We start from the raw sequence: 15,423 nt of genomic DNA on the forward strand, positions 1-15,423 counted from the left end.
TGTTGGTGACGTGCAGGTGACAAATTGACCAGAGTGAGTATGAGGCAGTGTGTCATGTACAGTAAGTGACACAAAATAATGTACTGGAGAGCAACAGGATCAAACACCCATTCAGTAGCCAGAGAGAGGAGCCCACCGATCCCAAGGTGTCTCTGGAGTGACCTGAGGTGGAGTCAGATCAGGAGGGAAGCACAGGCTGCCAGTGAACAGAGTCCTGACTGTGGGGAACAGTGTGCTGGTGGGTACAGCAGCCAAAGGGTGGGCAGGCATGTGTGGCCAGCATACAGATACAGTACCACAAAGCATGAGGCACGGAGGTGTTCCAGCCTGACCAGCAGGAGCAGTGGAGGTGGGGTGTTGCATGCCACCAAAGTCACCAAGGATGGCATTAGGTAGAGGACCACAAAATCTGCTGCAGTAAGCTGTGCAAAAGCCAAGCCCCCCGCAACAGCGTATGATGTCTGTCCAAGCGCAGCGTGCTTCTTTAGATAGGGAAGACTGAATCACCACCTTGTCGACTGTGCCATATTCTCAGCTGATGTCCAAAAGTGGGGTGGGGGGGAATGGTGAAAGCAGAAAGAGACAAGTAGCTGACCAATATTTCCAAATTTGACCTCCATGACAATTGCTGAAACTCAAAGGCTGCCACTTATCCAGCAAGTGTGGCAACAGCTGCATTGTGCCCCTACAATCTCATCCAAGCCAAAAAAAAAAAAAAAAAGACCATCACATCCACCATCATGACAGGACAAGTGTCTGTGTGTTAGTCCAGTTGCTATGTCTGCCATTCCAACAGGTGGCACATCACAAACATTAGCAGCGCTTTTATGAATACCATACTAAATGGAGAATAACAGACATATGCATTGCATTGGTGATGTGCCATCTGTTGGAAAGACCAATGCTTTTTTTTATTACTACATACATTACAGAATACATTACTGCAGATGGCACATTATCTTAGATTTCAACTTGTCTTAGATGGGTAGCACAAAAAATTAAAATGTAAGCCTTAAATTAAATTCTTGTTTTGTTTTTAGAGTCTGGAATACCAGCTTTGCCAAGTCTTCTCTGACTAATCCTCACTTAATAAAAAAGACCAGCGTCTGTGTGTCGTGCCAGATGATATGTCTATGATGTGCCATCTGTTGGAGTGACAAACATTTGTAATAAAATGCATTCCCATTATCAATCCAACAGATGGCACATCACATATATATGAACACTGCTTTTATTAATCCCATACCAAGTAGCAAACAGACATGCGCACAGGTGTATGTCATTATGTGTGCTTTAACTTCATTCATACAAATGTTTTAAAACAACGCCACCTGATGGGATGATTTATGCAATACATTACTACAAATATTTGGGATGCACCATCTATCTGCTGGATTGGCAAACAATGTATTTTACTAAATACATGGCAAGATCCATTCCAACAGCTGGTGCATTACTACTGACTATGCAGAGGTCCATGTAGATCACTCTGATTTCAGTCAGTCTTCGATGGTTAGCTAAGTTACTCACATTCATATAATTTGGCCATAGTTCCTCCCCAGCAGGAACAGTTTATAAAGATAGCAAACAACAGGTACTTCACCGAGGTGGCCCTAATTGAAATCACAGCATCGATGGCAACAATTTTTCATTTATAAATTTGTTAATACATTTAAATCCAGACAGTACCTTAAAAAAAAAAAAAAAAAAATTTTTCTGTGTCTCTCTCTTCGGGATCAGCATCGTCTCCCTGCGTCCACACTCAGAGGTCCTGTATACCAAATGAAGGTGTTTAAAATCCTCAGGTGTGGATTCAAGTGCCTTCCGTCACTTGGCCAGGGATCTAAAATATGAAAACAGCAAACAAAAAACTACTTTCTCTACCCCGGCCCCAAGATTTCTAAACGGACAAGATGAGAATGGAATTTTTGGTACTGCGTAGTCCTACTGACACATTCCTTTACTGTACATACTTAAAAGTCAAAATGCAAGCAAATTACAAAATACAAAAAAAAAAAAAACCTGGTACCAATAAAGTTTGTATTTATTCAGCCAACAGTTTATCCAAAGTAACTTACAAATCACAGCACAACTGTTTGATTTTGCCTATAAATGAATACTGGTGGATCAAGTGATTTGCCCGAGAGCCAAAGACTGAATTGGTTTCCATTCCCTCCCTTTCAACCCAAGCTTCACTCATCCAGATTCTATCTTAAAATAAAGTGCCTAACGTACATGATAGTTGGTCCCATGTGGCACCTCAACCTGAACTAACAAAAAAAACAAAAAAAAAACAAAAAAAAACATGGTGTTATCATTTAACAAAGTTGTTACTCATTGTTTTCCAACTCACATTCCTCTCCCAGGGTACAGTCATCACCACGTTTACCATTAAATCGCATACTCGAGTCACATCAACACTCTCAGTAGCAGTGGCTGAAGTGCCCTGCAGTTTCTGCTACACCACCTTAACACCCAGAACAGCTAGGGGATGCACTGAATTTTCAGCCACACAAACTATTTGTCTGAAAGTAGCAAAATAATTGGTACATTTGGAATTCAATCAGTAAAAATTTTTTTTTTTTTTTTTTTTAGTTCCTTGTGAAATGCTGTTTCTCTCCTACACTGATCAAGGATGACGTTAACAGAGAATGCTTCCCATGCTATAGGAAATGAGAGATACAGAACACCACACTGCATTATGGGCAAAGACACCATCGTTAGAGGTTAATTTGCACTGTGGAAGAAATGGAAGTGACATACTGTGAGAAACTAATAAAAAAAAGCAAAAGCAAACAAAATGAAGAAAAGGTGAACATGTGATCATACTGGGACAAAGGACTGAGTGGCCCAAGTATGTAAATGAGCTAATTTCACATTTTGGAAAATGTTCTATTTTTATATTTATGTATTGCTCAATTCACTGAAAAAAATTCAACTGATTTATGGTTTCAGTGAAACTGAATTATGAATCCTGAAAGCCAATGAAAAATTATGACTTAGGCCTATTTATTTAGGCCTTATGAAATGGCAAAAAAAAAAATGAATGTGCAAACAAATGCTGATAAAAGAAAAACAAAGAGCCAAGGGATTTCAGAAATTGATTTTGGCCAATAAATTTTCATTTTAGTGAATCAGTAGAACAGAACGTCTGACAGGCACCAAAACAAACCACAAATGCAGAAAAAGTAAACTAACATGGGGGGGGGGGGGGGGGGGGGGGGTGGAGATTTGGAGAACGAGGATTTATTTTTCAGTCCCTGCCTTCACTGTTGTAAAGGACTGGATGAGTGATTGGAGAAAATTCACAGTTTAAAAAAAAAAAAAAAAAAAAAACACTCACTAAACAGCTTAAAAAACACGTTTTTTTCTGTACAAACAGCTATACGGATTTTTTTAAATTTATTGTTTAAATCAAGCTACCCAAAGGCAACTGGCACACTGCATTACATTCACTGGAAAAATTTCACCTTTTTTAAATATGCTGACTCAAACAAACACTCATCGCCTCACGTTACCAGTATTGTTATTGGCAGTACTGCTTAAATTAACTAAACACACTTAGAATAAAATCCACTGACAACTCTCAAAACATTTACTCCTTTGCAATTGAGTGTATATATATTATAAAAAAAAAAAAAGTGCCTCCTACAGGATTTTCCTTTTGAATAAAACCACAAAATATGTTTACTATAACAAAAGGGCGAGGGGAGGGGAAAAAAATAAAATGTGACCACCAGTATGTGGCGTTTGACAAGCGAAAATCCCAAACTAATCATTTCTATAAATTAAAGCAGCTTCCACTGTGGAGTGCCACCCACCAGCCACTTCTCTACCTTATTTGCAAGGCACACCAAGAAGCTGGAATTGCAATGTCAAAACAAAATGTCAGACTTTAGGAAACACTTGGAGGATGCTTCTAAATAACTCTGCATCATAACTTTAAAAACGTATTGCTAAGCTCACAATATAAAATGGTCAACTTTTGCCATTGACAGAGAAAGAAAAGGGAGGCAAAAACAGCCAAATCCTCTCCTCACATTCATCCATTTAACACCATTCAGTTCAATCTAAATTTATTGTCCAGTTATTTGTCATTACTAATTTTAAAAAATATTATTAAAGTTACATTTGGTAAAGCATCCGATTCCTTCCCAATCCTAATGAGGGGAAATGAAAAAAAGAGGGCAGAAAAGTTTAATTTATAAAAAGCACATGTTTAGGGTGAACAGCAGAGTTAAAAACCTTGTACATTTACACTTGCTAACTGAAATGGACTTCAACACAAGCTCACACACCAAGAGCCGTCACATTTATTAAAGTTAACATGTTAGCACAGCTTAGCAAAAGGGTGAATAGAAAAATAAAGTGTAGTGGTTTTACCTTCTTTCTACCTCAACTATTTTGATGCCCTGAAGCCTTCATTTTCTACCTAGAATGCACTGAAATGCCCACAGTATACAGCAAACAAGTAACTGTCAACCACCACAGCTGATAGTCACCTTTGCACTGTAACCATTAACAAGTCCATTTACTATGGCTGAGCACTTTAATGATTCTGTGATTAAACCTACAGATTGCAAATCTTAAAATCCCTCTTCAAAGCAGTGTGTGTATATATTTAATTTTGGTCAGTAAAAAAAAAAAAAAGGAAAAAATTTACAAAGCACAAGATTCAACACTACAAAAACAATGCTATACAAACTCGTTGCCTCCAAAGCTAAAATAAACAACTTCAGTCTCAGAGGGATTATATGGAGAAGTCCACGCAATCTGCCAAGCAATTAAAATAAAAAAATAAAAGAAAAAATATGAAAACGTAAACGTCTGAATCGTTCATCCTCTGGGGTGATGAAATATTCTTCAACTCATTCATCTGTATTGATAGCCTTGTTCTCCTCCTCCATATCCCCGATGGCTAGAGTATGAAGACTGACTGCCACCATAGCTTTGGCTGCTTCCACCTTGTGAGCTGTAACTCTGAGAGCCAAAGCCTGAGGAAACAATCACAACATAATGTTAATGTCTGTCAGTGCAGGACATCATCAATAAACATAAATGATGAAGGCCTTCTGTGTGCGTACCGAATAAAGCTTAAGGGTGAAACACAAGCCATGTTCATCATCCAGAAGTGAAAAATGCAAGCCTAACAGATTAACCAATTAATATGTTTTAGTAAAATTTTTCTTCACACAGCAACACACACATGGAATAAATTATGAAATAGTGTGTGAGAGGAGTACTTTAGGGAACTTCAAAACTTTACTGTATCACTGCAAAGGAATTAGGGAGATAGCACTGTGACGCTCTGTTGAGCTGAATGTCCTGTTCTTGTCAGAAATCTGAACAATCACCACAAGCTAACTTTCCCACCCTGCAATCACCTGTCTATATGGTGAAAGAAAAATTTTGATCACTCACCTTGATAGCTGCTGCCAGAACCAGAAGATCCTCCACCAAAGCCTCCTTGTGAGTTTGAATAGGATCCTCCTCCAGACCCGTAACTGTTACTTCCATATCCTGTTAAACAACAGAATAAAGTCTCAAAAAAGAACGACTCTTAAATTTCAGACACCTTTATTAAACCTGAATGGTAAAAGAATACACAATAAGCCTTATATATGCACACTTAAATTAAGAAACAGGTTAAGACTAACAGTAAACGTTTGACAGATTCTCAACATCAGAAATCCAGTAACAGTAAAAACTACATTCAAGTTTTGTTCAATTTTGTACTTGTGCATTCTGCTAATATTAATCCAAAGTACAGTGGAACCTTGGTTCATGACCATAATTTGTTCCAAAACTCTGGTCGTAACCCGATTTGGTTGTGAACCGAAGTAATATCCCCCATAGGATTGTATGTAAATACAATTAATCCGTTCCAGACCATACGAACCGTATGTAAATATATATATATTTAAGTTTTTAAGCACAAATACAGTTAATTAAACCACAGAATGCACAGCGTAATAGTAAACTAAAGGTAAAAACATTGAACAACACTGAGAAAACCTTGAACAACAGAGAAAACTAACACTGCAATAGTTTGCGCTATAGCGCTACCAACCGCTAGCTAAAAAGATTTTTTTTTTTTTTTAATGAGTTTTAAGCACAGGGAAAAAATGAACATTTGAAAAAATCCGTAATTTAATAAACCACCAAGAAAACATTGCAACAATGCATGCTACAAACCGTTCGCTGTAAACAGAAGTGAGAACAAAATCAAGCCCAGTGCATTCTTTAACTGCCTTCTCTACCTTATGTGTCTGTCTCTCGCGCTGCCTGTGTGTGTGTGTGTCTGTCTGTCTCTCGCGCTGCCTGTGTGTGTGTGTGTCTGTCTGTCTCTCGCGCTGCCTGTGTGTGTGTCTGTCTGTCTGTCTCTCGCGCTGCCTGTGTGTGTGTCTGTCTGTCTGTCTCTCGCGCTGCCTGTGTGTGTCTGTCTCTCGCGCTGCCTGTGTGTGTCTGTCTCTCGCGCTGCCTGTGTGTGTCTGTCTGTCTCTCGCGCTGCCTGTGTGTGTGTGTGTCTGTCTGTCTCTCGCGCTGCCTGTGTGTGTGTGTGTCTGTCTGTCTCTCGCGCTGCCTGTGTGTGTGTCTGTCTGTCTGTCTCTCGCGCTGCCTGTGTGTGTGTCTGTCTGTCTGTCTCTCGCGCTGCCTGTGTGTGTGTGTCTGTCTGTCTGTCTCTCGCGCTGCCTGTGTGTGTGTGTCTGTCTGTCTGTCTGTCTCTCGCGCTGCCTGTGTGTGTGTGTCTGTCTGTCTGTCTCTCGCGCTGCCTGTGTGTCTGTCTGTCTGTCTCTCGCGCTGCCTGTGTGTCTGTCTGTCTCTCGCGCTGCCTGTGTGTCTGTCTGTCTCTCGCGCTGCCTGTGTGTCTGTCTGTCTCTCGCGCTGCCTGTGTGTCTGTCTGTCTCTCGCGCTGCCTGTGTGTCTGTCTGTCTCTCGCGCTGCCTGTGTGTCTGTCTGTCTCTCGCGCTGCCTGTGTGTCTGTCTGTCTCTCGCGCTGCCTGTGTGTGTGTGCGTGTCCGTCTCTCGCGCTGCCTGTGTGTGTGTGTGCGTGTGTCTCTCGCGCTGCCTGTGTGTGCGTGTCTGTCTCTCTCTTGCTCGCTGCACAGGAAATGCACAGGGAGAGACTGAATACTGAATACGTACAAACCTAAAGGGAAACTGGCTTGTTCTTATACCGAGTGTGGTCGTGAACAGATGCAAAAGTTTGGCGAACTTTTTGGTCGTAAACAGATTCATACGTGTTCCGAGACGTTCGTGAACCGAGGTTCCACTGTATTCTGTAGTCCTTAATTATGTTTTGGAATAAAGATGCACAACAGATACCCAATAGTTTTAATCATTTGGATTGCACACAAACTAATCACAGGCCTCAAACATAAAATCACATTTATAGTACCCTAAGTTCTTGTCTATAAGCCGGACTCATGTATTAGCCGGAGACCAAAAATCATACGAATTTTTAAAATAAAATCGTATCATAGATAAGCCGGACTCATGGATAAGCCGAACGTACTATAACCTATAACTAATAGAAGGGAGGGAGGTCAGTGGTCTCACTCGCGCCCATTTAATTTCTTTAAGGGGGGAGAGAGTGTGAGATATTGCCGTCTCTCTCACTCCCCGCATGGCGCGGTTGGAGCGGCCGGAGCGCGTTCTTTCTGCTCTGGGCGTCGCCGAGTCAACACGAGCGCGTAGCGGTCATTTAAATTGTGATTTTATATGTAAGCATATTTAAATATATATCGCGGATTTCTGCGGACAATGGGTCTTTTAATTTCTGGTACATGCTTCCTCAGTTGGTTTGCCCAGTTGATTTCATACAAGGGACACTATTGGCAGATGGCTGAGAAGCTACCCGGCTTACTGTTCTCTCTCTCTTGCGCTGACTATCTGTGATCCTGACGTATGGGGATTGAGCAGGGGGGCTGTTTGCACACCTAGACGATACGGACGCTCGTCTAAAAATGCTGAAAGATTATCTTCACGTTGCTATCTTTTGTAAAGCTGATTCCTGAAAAGACATGCTGCACAGTGCTTCGCATACTTAAAAGCTCGAAGGGCACGTATTGATTTTTGCTTGAAAAACAAACTCTGTCTCTCTCTATCTCTCTCTTTGTCTGCTCCTGACGGAGGGGGTGTGAGCTGCCGCCTTCAACAGCTTTGTGCCGCGGTGCTTCGCATACTTAAAAGCAAACAGCCCTATTGATTTCTTTGCTCCTTTGAAGAGGAAGATATGTTTGCATTCTTTTCATTGTGAGACTGAACTGTCATCTCTGTCTTGTCATGGAGCACAGTTTAAACTTTTGAAAAAGAGACAAATGTTTGTTTGCAGTGTTTGAATAACGTTCCTGTCTCTCTACAACCTCCTGTGTTTCTGCGCAAATCTGTGACCCAAGCATGACAATATAAAAATAACCATATAAACATATGGTTTCTACTTCGCGGATATTCTTATTTCGCGGGTGGCTCTGGAACGCAACCCCCGCGATGGATGTATAAGCCGGACTTATGTATAAGCCGATATTCTATTTTTTCATTTTCACAACTTTTTTCCTTAGATAAGCCGCGGCTTATTGACAAGAACTTAGGGTATTTAACCACATTATTACCTCCACTCCCCCCAGTCACCTGACTAGGGTACGCTGTGCTGTAGTTTGAATAGCTGCCTCCACTTGCACCTCCACCTCCTTGGCTGGAGTTGAAGCTCTTCTTTCCCTGGCCACCTTGACCATATCCTGAATACTGGCTCTGGCTGTAGGGGCCTGGATTGCTCTGTGAATGGTAGCCTGCTGACCCTCCTCCACTGAAGGGCTGCTTTCCAAGACTACCACCACCACCACCCCCCTGATGGTGTAAAGGCTTTTTGGCAACAGGCTTAGGATTTGGTGGAGGAGGGCCATAGCCACCATCATTTTGATAGTAGGAGTATCCTCCTCCTCCACCACCACCACCACTGCCACTGCCTGTCGAGGCTGCTCCAGATCCACCACCATTGTTATAGTTATCTAGGAGAAGAATAGAAGATTTTGAAAAATCTGCATCCATACATTTACAAGATTTTTTTGGTCTTCTACAACATTACTGTCCATACAAGTCTACATATGAAAATCTCTTTTTTTTTTTTTATAAATCACCCCAGAGTAAATTCCAAAGATAACACAATTGTTTTGATTTGAAAACAAAATCAGTCATAAAGCTGGTTTTGTGGAAGACATGCACAACTGTAATGATACTTTAAAACAAGGACAACAAGATTCAACAGTAGAGAATGAACACCAATCTAAGGGTATATTAAAAGTCAAAGACACCCAAGTTAAAGAGAGTGCCTAAAATTTTACATTCATTTATTTAAAAAAAAAAAAAAAAAAAAAAAAAAATCACACTATGTTGCTAAAATAAACAGGAGCAGACATTTCAGGTTAAATTGTTTATCACTGGAATATTAACTAAACAAACTTCAGGTTTGCCTATCCCAGAAGAGTATTCCCGACTACAAAGCATTCGGTGCCATTATGCTGGACCTACAGGATACCACCCCCTTTTTAGCTTACTGCATTTTAAAATTAGCATTAAAAAAAACAAAAAAAAAAACAAGCCTTTGGCTAACCCACTTAACACGTGACAATATAAAGTATAAAGAAAGCCTATAAAATAAAGCTGTAAAAAAACAGGCATCAGACATTGGAATTCATAATAAAGTACTCAACTTTAGTGCACTATTACCAATACTATTTATTTAAGTATGCATCTTAGAATCAATGCCACCTTACTGATGAGGTGAAAAGTGCCAACACTTAGCTGGTGGATCAAGAAACAGAACGCGTCAACACATGCACAGTCTGCAGCTGCATGGAGGTAGTATGAGTAATGCCAAAGATACCTGGTTAGCAAATACAGTACGTGAAGCAAATTATGAAGCAGCACTGAAATGGCAAGTTATACCATATGATAATGTACATAATTACAGATGGTCAAATGTTGCATTTTAAATTCTCGAACTATACCAAACGACGACACATTTCCCTAAGAATGTTACTGTACATTCATAAAGAAAACAGGCTGCTCATCTCGGAATGGGCACCCAGAAGTTATATGGTTAAACAAAAACACCCCACACCACATCCCAGCCTGAGAGGTGTGTAATTACAGCTTATGGACATTTACCTGAAAAGCTAAAATGCGACAAAGGACACTAACCTTGCTATTATTTCTAATAATGACAAAGTCTTATTTCAACCCTTCGTTTCACTCAAAAAAATGCAAAAACAATTGAGAAATGAAAAGTCCTGACGGACTACTGAACAAAAAAACGCTACATTTAGAGCATCTAACCACAAAAATATCAAAATAAGCAAGCTGTTCAAAAAATACCAGGAGGAAAAACTGGGAAAAAGGTTCAGTTATTTAAGAAACGCTGTGTTACAAGGGTGCTTGATGATACAGAATGCAGGACTGCTGAGAAAATGTCATTAATGCTTCTTAATCCAATAAGCAATTCAGACCAATGTGAATTTGATGTCCTTAACATTTGAACAACTGATAATATATGGAAGAATAAAGGTGTTTAAAATGTACTTATACTTAGCATTTAATTTCTCCTGTTAGAGAAGCTGAAAAAGCTACACAATTCTACACTTAAAATTTAGTATCACAAAGAGTCTTATTCTTGTTTTTCTTTATTATGTGAACTTAGGTGTTGCCCTTGGTTTTCTTTCACGAAAATGCATGTCTAAATCTAGAGTGCATCTTATAACCAGAGTGTCAGTATTGAGTAAATATGGTATGGTTTCAAAAGAACCATCAAACTATTTAGTATTAAAAGCTGGCTGGCAGTTTTGCAGTACTGAACACCACAGATGGCACACAAAGTGATTTCCTTTACAAATGTCATACCAAGTAGCTCAATGCTGGTAGAGTGTTCAAACAGAAGAACTTCTTAAAGCACAATCACTCACCATCCTCCTTCACACACAATACCCCAGAAATAGTTTAACCATACCACAAGTTTATTAAAATGTGTTCTTTTCCTTATTGCAGATATGATGGAAGAAGCCATAAATGCAGTTATAATTAACATTAATCATTTATGTCTGAACAGAAAAGATTCCAGACCAAATAAACCTTTTGCTGTTAAATGTAGCATAAAGCCTGCTTTCTGCTTGACAAGTTAAATGTGCAGTCCACTTCGCAGCCACTCAAACTCACCACTCCTACTTTAAGTAGAAGGAAGTGCTCATTCAGTAACATGAACACTGCTATGAGGTAAATGTTATGCAGCACAGACCCTTCTTTAACAGCGAAAATGGAGCACAGTTGTCAAGTTTTTAGAATGAGGTATTCTCACTTGTGTAAGCTCTCAATACATAATGTAGATAAATGCTTTACATAATGTGTAAAGGACAACACGTGTCTTACATCAACATGTCATTCGGAAGGCTGCCACGCTGAGGAAGGTGCATTCTTACAATTACTTGGGGGTCCACCTCGATGACAGGCTGCATTGGTCTCAACACAAAGGAACCACATAGCAAAGGGGAAGATATAACTTCTGTTTTCTTAGGATACTTGTAATGTTTGTACTGACATCCTTCACATATTCTACAACTATCTGATGGCCATTGAGGCATTCTATGCTGTGGTGCGCTGGGCCAGTAACATTTTAAGAGGCCCACTGAATCAAAAAACAAAAATGGCAAGTTCAGTTATGTGACATACGTCTGCAACTACCTGACTGGGACCATTTCTTTTTCAATTTACTTCCATTTTAGTGGGTTCAGACTATAGTAATTTTATATATATATTATATATTTTTGACTGACTGTAAAAAGCTAAACCCCTCCCCCCCACTCAAGTTCTATATAGCTACATTCTTTGAATGTGACTCAAATAGGCCTTACCATGGAAATCAAACTAGGCTCTCTCTTTAAAGGCATTAGATTCAAATATACAAATTTTCAACCTGGAAAATAAGTGAATTCCAAGGACAAATAATGTTGCCCATAGCAAATTACAAAGATAAAGTTCTATTTGTTCCCATACAAAACACTGAATTAAAAGTTTACATTTTTTTTACTCCTTACAGAATTTAAGAAATTTAAAAGCTAGAGTTCAGCATGTTGAATACTTTAATTACAATTAATAAGTAATATATAAATGTATTTATGGAACAATGAATTTTCTAGCACTCAAGTTCCCAAAATCTCCAAAAGGACCCCTTGAGCATAAAAATCAGAGACCGATTACAAAAGAAAACCACCACTATTCTCTTTTACAAAAAGTTGAACACTTACTTTAGAATTTTTTTTGATGTATTAAGATTTGGTACGAAATTAATATTTTCAGTGGCTGTCTAAGGGCAAAAAGAAAGCTGAAAAAAGGCCTAGCATCTCTTTTAAATGACATACATCTTTTAAATGACACACATACTAAAATCCCCCAACCCGCCTGAACATTTGTTCTAATTCAGAACATCAAAAGATCCACACATCTTCCATACCAATGCTACATCTGGCAATCTTACTCATCAAGAATTCCCCAAAAATTAAATAAGCAAAAAAATCATTGCACACGCCAGTAAATGCCTATTACTGTACTACTGCCGTGCAGTACACGGTGAGCTCTGCACATTTAAACATCTCTCCCTTTTGCTAGCATGTTGTGTTCTTCCCCAGCACCATGCGTTATGCTGCATTTTAAAATCACATCGTCAATTATGTACCTTCAGTTTTAATAGCGTTTCGTAGCATTTCTCTTTTGTTGTAATCAATCTACACTACATTGTTATGGCTGATAAATATATGCACGTGATGTTGGAATTTTTACAATAAAATGTGAAATAAAGCATTTATGAAATGGCGAAAATTGCTTCAATTTACAGAGTAGGTAGAACATTAAAAACGACAAAGCGTGATGCCGACAAAACAAAAGCGTGTGGAAAAAGGAAAACAGGGTCGGGTAAGGTTATTCTACATTAATCTATATTATCTTTTAAAAGATATCTTTGTAATATATTGTAACATTCAGGCAGCTTGTGATGCGCTGTGTGGGAGTAGAAAGGGTGGAATGAATGCTGTAAGTGACGAGACTGGGTGAAGAAGGGCTTCTGTTCTGAAAGGGGTAGACATGCCTCTTAGGAGAAAAAGGAAGGTGGGCAGAAGGAAGTACTGAGTAGGGAATTGGGAGACAAAGCAGGAGTGCTTGCAGTATAAAGAAAAAAAAAAAAAAGCAAGCGGCAAAAGATAAATTGATTGGAAGGGAACATATACTTTTATTGTTTTTGAGGTGTGCTCTGTAACCCAGATAACGTATAATATAGGGCACCGTTTATTACAAAACAAAGACTCCGAAGTAAAACACAGCAAACGCCAGTACCTCTGAGCTATATTTGCTTATTACACTGGTCATTACAAAGTGAATTAACTTTGTTTATAGGTTTTGTAAATAGTTATGACTACTTGCTAAACTAATGTACTACATATTTTTGAAGTAGCTGTTCTGTTATCCATCCTTTTCTCTTATCCGCCATGGCTTTGGTACAGACCTCTGACAGAATTTACTGTATTTATTTAAAATCCACTCTACACCATGGACCATACAGTAAGAAATGGTATAGCTAGTATACCTTTTAAAAATAAGGGGGTTAATGTCACTTATCCGTTAAAAGAAAAATACTTTATGAACAAAATCAAAAATGGATCCATGCATTTCATATTCCACATTAGTAGGTGCATTTTCTTATTTTAATAAGACCATAATAAATATATACCAAAAAGTTCAGTTCAGAATTTTTATTTTGTTAAAAAACAATAGTGACAACATACATACAAACAGGGAAGGAAAAAAAAATAAAACCAAACCAAAAAAAAGAAAAAGTTGTGCATTCTGAGTGTGCGCCAGTCTTGTTACAGCTTTGGAGTTCCACAGCAAACCCTGACCCAAAAACCGAGGTTTATGGGGAACAGACCATGTTTGCCGTTTCACCTGTAAAACTAAAATTTCATGGATATGTAATATTTTTATTTCAAATTCTGCAGCTTTAAATGTTCCCCTTCTGAGTTTTCATTGAAGGAGTATTTCACCCCCCAAAATTTTTTTTTTTTTTTTTTTTAAATTTCTACTCTCCCTATATACTCTGCAGAGGTCACAGAAAAATTTTGAATCTCACGTTTTCATGCAGAATGGAGAGAAAAAATGTTTCACATAAAAGGCAATTGTGACCAATGCAATAAAACAACAAATGACGTAGAAAACATCCCTGGAAAAAATGTTTTTGCATCGTTTGCCACTGCACAGCACTGGCCCCTATTGGCTTTTTATTACATCATAAAATTTTCTTTCCATTCTGTATTACAACAGGAGAATACAAATTTTTGGGCCACCACTTCTAAGTATGTGGAGCAAGTAACATATGGGGAGAAAAAAATTCTATAATATTTTGGGCAGATTATTCATTTAATAGACAAGGGACAATGTTTAAAACTTGCTGTGTCTCAAAAGCAAGACTACATTACATGGATATAACATTTTAAGTTTCCAGTCCGCAGCTGAAAATGTTAATACACTAAAATGTTCCCCCTTCTGCGTGCTTTTACCCCGTTTACAAAAAGTAAAAGCTACCTCTTTGCTGACCCTTAAATGCCATGATCGTACAGACTGATATTGCTTCTCACTACTCTGCATCAAGCTCAGCAGGAAGATGTTATTCTCCCAATTTGGGAACAAAGCCATACTACGTAAAATAAACATATTTGCAAGAATAAAAACACAACCAAAACTTTGCTCACAAAACTGCCCCAAATCAGATGATTAAAGCTTTGATCCAAATTTTTTCTTTACAGTCCAGTTCATAACAGCAATGAAGAGATTTTGCAGGACGGACGTCAAAATTTGATGCACTGTCACTGGGCTTCTAAATATTTAGGATTTTTGAAGCTGATGCCAAAAGACAGAAGAAAAATGTTCAGGAATGGGCTTTTTTTCTTTTTTGGGGTAAACACTTTTGGGATGATTTATGATTCAAAATCGTGGTAGCCATAGCAGTCTGAGACAAAGTCACCTACAGATTGAGACAGAGCAGAGAAAAACAAAACAAAAATTAAATTAGATTTGCTGAGAACTGGCAATTTCCTGCCATTTAGTAGATCTATATATATATATAAATATTTTTTTTTTTAGATTTCTCTGCTCCTGTCACCCTCAAGATAGATGGCTTTTCCTCAGGAAAAAAATTGCTGGTTTCAGGTAACTCCCATTTGCAATGAAAAATGACAGAAAGCGATCTGCAGCTTAAAGCAGAGAAATGTAAAATTGTTATACAATTGAAAAATGCAGTGGGAGGGAAAAATGACCCAAAATCTTGTTTAAAAAATAGACATCACACAGCAGAATAAACTAACTGAAATAGAAGGGTAACATTACTCA

The 15,423-nt window shown here is 38.7% G+C and overlaps 1 protein-coding gene across 3 annotated transcripts in view; it reads right to left on the reverse strand.

The window, feature by feature from the left end:
* Positions 1–4,047: 4,047 nt before the first annotated feature.
* Positions 4,048–15,423, reverse strand: part of ilf3b (interleukin enhancer binding factor 3b) — a 40,477-nt gene continuing 29,101 nt past the window's right edge. For 2 of the 3 annotated variants that reach the window (XM_028823655.2, XM_028823656.2), the window contains 3 exons: positions 8,613–9,008; positions 5,422–5,520; positions 4,048–4,994 (listed from right to left, as the gene is read on the reverse strand). In XM_028823655.2, coding sequence (XP_028679488.2) covers positions 4,873–4,994; positions 5,422–5,520; positions 8,613–9,008 — 617 coding nt within the window. In that variant the 3' untranslated portion in view covers positions 4,048–4,872. Of the gene's footprint in view, positions 4,995–5,421; positions 5,521–8,612; positions 9,009–14,015; positions 15,059–15,423 lie in introns of those variants that run through there. The other variant, XM_028823657.2, reaches the window with a different exon arrangement.

The sequence above is a fragment of the Erpetoichthys calabaricus genome, chromosome 17 (genome assembly GCF_900747795.2).
Source record: "Erpetoichthys calabaricus chromosome 17, fErpCal1.3, whole genome shotgun sequence".
NCBI classification, from domain to species: Eukaryota; Metazoa; Chordata; class Cladistia; order Polypteriformes; family Polypteridae; genus Erpetoichthys; species Erpetoichthys calabaricus.